Here is a 4,051-nt window from a genome sequence, read left to right on the forward strand (position 1 = left end):
CTGAAGCAGTATAAAATCAACTTTTTATTCAAATGCAATTTGAAGACAAGAATAAATGCAATTTGAGTTTCTATTCACATTATTTTGAATAAATGTGATTTTTGAAGAGTTTTTAAACTTTTTTTGTTGTTTTTGTTGTATATTCATACTAAAAGAGAGTAGAGAAGAATCTAATTACTATCATCAGATAGTAGATTATAACTGTTCTGAAAAGTAGAAATCTCAACTGCTTGCATTATATCTAGTTTATCATCAGAGTCATTTCTCAATTCTCTAATCTTAACAGAAGTTTGAGGATTCAAATTCTGTTTACATTTCACTGAAGAATTGAAGTTTAAAGACTTAGATAATTGAGAGTTTCTTCTTTTTAAGCTTGCAGTTGTGAGTTTACTGACTTGACTCTTCTCTTCAGTTCTAGATTGACTTTGAGCTTCATCTTTTCTTCAGTTCTTTTGAGTTCTAGAAGTAAACATACATTCTTTTGAGCTAGATGCATGTTTTTCTTTGCAATTAGAGCACTTAAGCAGAGTATGTTGACAAATTTCATCTCTTTTTGAGCATGTTTCACATTTATGCTCACTAGTTTTGTGATCTCTGGCACAGAATGCACATTTTGAGTCTCTAAAACATGAGATTACAAAGTGTTCATATCTTTGACAGTTTGAACACTGTGTTTGAGCTTTGAGATTCATTCTTGAGTCTTTGTATTCATGAACTCTCATTTTCAAACCTGCTACTCTTACTTCAGAGATCTTTGACTGTTCAAGTGTTTTTATATATACTAGAACAGAGGCATTTCTCCTGCTTTGTCTGAACTTAATTGAATTTAGTCATACAGGCTTCTTTCTCAGTTGAATGAAGTTGTATTCTTTCAATTCATTTTTGAGAAGTAGCATTTCTTCTTCACAGTCAAAAATTTCAACTGAAATATCATAAAGAATGAATTTGTCTCACTTTTCATCTCTTTCAGATAGAATTATTGTGTTTAGCAATGATTCTACTGCTGACTTTCAGAGATTCTCATTCTGAATAAGGAATTCAGCACTGAATTCAGGCATTGTAGTCAGAATAATAGAGTTTTCAAAGAATAATGACTCAATTGAAGCTATAACTGGTTTTTGAACTTCAATATCAGTCATCAACTGAGAAAAGAACTGCTGATTAATTTCATTTCTGATTCTGAAAATGAGATTTGAGTTTAGCTTGTTTCTTTGCAGAATGTCCTGATTTGAGACTTTGAGAATGAGTCTTCTATTTCTAGAGATTTGAAAGTTTTTCTCTTTTTGCATTTTCTTTTTCACTTTTCTATGAATAGAGGCATGAGCAGTATTCTTCTCAGTTTTCTCAGAATTTTGAGCAGGTTTTGAGACAGCAGGTTTAGAGACAGCAGATTCAGCTGCTTGAGCATATATTTTCTTCTGATTCAAGGAAGAAGAAGAAGTAGGAAGAAAGGAAGAAGAAGAGCAAGATAAAGAGTCAGTGATTGTACTAGGAATTTTCAAGGTTTTTTGAACTGTGTTTGAGATTTCAAGTTTGAACTTGATCACCTCCTGTAGTTGTCTGGCCTGAGCATGAAGAATTAACAGAACTTCTTTATTCATCTCACTCAGACACTGCTTTTCAAGAATCTTGCTTGCTTTTTCAAGTTCCTGTATTTCAAGAACTTGTTGTTTCTCTATTTCTTCTTTCTTTCTTCTCTTCAGAATTTCAATCTCAGAAATAGCATTTGAGAAAGCATCTTTTTCCACATCAACTGAGTGTATTTTTGAACTCATTGTTTTCACTCAATGAAAAGTTGGTCAGACTGTTTCAATTGAGATATTTCTAAGTCTGTTTTCAATTGAAAAGTTGGTCAGACTGTTTCAAAAGAAGAATAAAAGACTTTTGTGTATAAAACACCTGATTTTTTTCACACTAGTTCAGTAACTAGGTTAGATTTTTGAAGAGAATCTAATAAACTAAAATTGATTTTTAAGATAAATCAATAAAATCTTTACAATCTCTTTCTTGGGATACAGTGAGAAAAAGTATGATATCAATTGATAATAAATCAGATGATATGACAGTTTTTGAGAGAAAAACTGACAAAAAATAAATCAATTTTTTGCAGAGAAATTGATTAAAACTATTCAATTTTATTCTAAATCATTCAATTCTCCTCACACAACAAGTGTGCAACTCAAATCAGTTAATAAAGAGTGTAAAAAAGAATTAAGTATTAATGAAAGCTCTTCAGTCACTGAAAAAGTAATTCTTACTTAAAAGAATATGAAATTATGACAGAAAACAACTCTGTTTTTAATTCTTTGTAAGAATATTGTGTAAAACCCAGAGAAAAACACCTTACTTTTTCAAGAGAAGTAAAAAACTATTTCTAAGATCTTTTTTTTTTTGCATTAACTGCTGCAGAAGAATGAGATAGAAACTGCTAAGATATGCACTACTGTATACTCTCTATCAAGACTTTCCCTCTTCAGGGTCTTGATATTATAGAGAATATAAGTCTGTTTCTATATGATAATATAAATATTGCCAGCGGGATGTAGAGGAACTGGTTATTTATATCTCAAAATAGAAGACTTTGTCAATGATTATATCAATATAGAGTTAATTCTCAAATTCAATAGAAACCTAGTGTTGCTGTTCTCAATCCCTTGCAGAATCTATTGAATATTGAGGTATTAAAACTAGATTTAATATATCTCACTGTGCAGGGATCAAAGGCTCAGTCAGACCTTGAGATATACTGATTTTATAGTTGTTGGTGTGCTGTTGACTCGTTGTCCACTGATTATGTATTGAATACTGTTGCCGAGGTATCTTTTTGTATCGTTCTGCTGGGGATGGGCCAGATTGAGAGGGGTAGTACAGGGGTGAGACTTGGTGTTGAAGTCTAGATACACTGGCGGCGGACCGTGGAGGTTGCACTTCAGAAGAGTCTGTTGATTATGTGCTTGATATTATCGCCGAGGTATCTTTTTGTATTTTTCTGCCGGGGATGGGCCAGATTGGGAAGGGCGGTACGAGGGTGAGACTTGGCGTTGGTGTTTTGGAACATCAAAGATGGACAGGGTTTTCGCGGAGGTCGCTCCTCGGATATCTCCACAACTACAGGTCGGGGGTCTTCCAAAATCGAGAAGATTGGTGCATATGGCTAGGTCACTTCACCTTACAATTTGTATGGCACTCTGGCCCGGGGTTGTGGTGTGGTAGGGGAGAACGGGGGATAATCCCACACAGGAGCTTCGAACAACGTCCGGTTCACGTTTGGCTGGATAACTCCACCACCACACGGGGTATGCGGTCGGCGATGGGGTCAAAATGCTCGTATGATCGAGGGCTTTTCGATGGATCTATCGGCGGGTTCTTATTCGAAAAATCGAGCGAGTTCGACTTGAACTGAGTGTTATAAAGAGATTGACTGAAGAGTCTCTCAATCTCTTATAAGAGAAGAGAAAAAAGAGATAAAAGAAGCCTGTATAACTACTCTCTATAACACTGAGAGTTAACACTCTGAGAATCTCTGTGAGAATTCTTGAAGAGAGTATCTATAATCTGAAGAGTTTGCAGACTTTGAGAAGTACTGTTCTGACTATTCTGTAGAATCACTCACAGTGTAAGCAAATCTCTCTAGAGTAGTATAAATATCTCAGATCTGTCTGCAGAATCTCATCTTCTTTTTTCTTTTTCTGTAACAGCTCTTATAAACTGTGAGTATTCTCATTCATCTGTGAAGTGTTTTCACTCAGATGATAGAGAGAGAGTGTTCCTGACAATGTCTGTATATTGATTCAAGAACTTCTCAAGAATAAAATTTTTTTCAATTTCAATATCTTTATAAACAATGTCTGATCACTGCTGAGCTTCTTGTGAGTGTTTCTGCAACTTCTCTAGTCACTTTTTGCCAGCTGATGAAGCAGGGGCGCTGCCACTCATGACCATGCCTTCATCTCTCTCAGCCTTGTCACTGCACCCGATCTTCGGGCCAGCGGTCAACCTCATGTCTTTCTCAGGTCAGTCCCTGACTTCAAGCAGTGCAGTCTCTCTCTTT

General features: G+C 35.2%; 1 protein-coding gene across 1 annotated transcript; it reads left to right on the plus strand.

Annotated features, from left to right (window-relative positions):
* Nucleotides 1-2,907: 2,907 nt before the first annotated feature.
* BDCG_17692 (uncharacterized protein) lies at nt 2,908-3,403 on the plus strand (the record flags this gene model as incomplete). Its single annotated transcript, XM_045426775.1, has 1 exon — nt 2,908-3,403. The coding sequence occupies exon 1, from the start codon at nt 2,999-3,001 to the stop codon at nt 3,401-3,403; it is 405 nt and encodes a 134-aa protein (XP_045272581.1). The 5' UTR covers nt 2,908-2,998.
* Nucleotides 3,404-4,051: the final 648 nt, after the last annotated feature.

The sequence above is a fragment of the Blastomyces dermatitidis genome (assembly GCF_000003525.1).
Source record: "Blastomyces dermatitidis ER-3 genomic scaffold supercont1.10, whole genome shotgun sequence".
NCBI classification, from domain to species: Eukaryota; Fungi; Ascomycota; class Eurotiomycetes; order Onygenales; family Ajellomycetaceae; genus Blastomyces; species Blastomyces dermatitidis.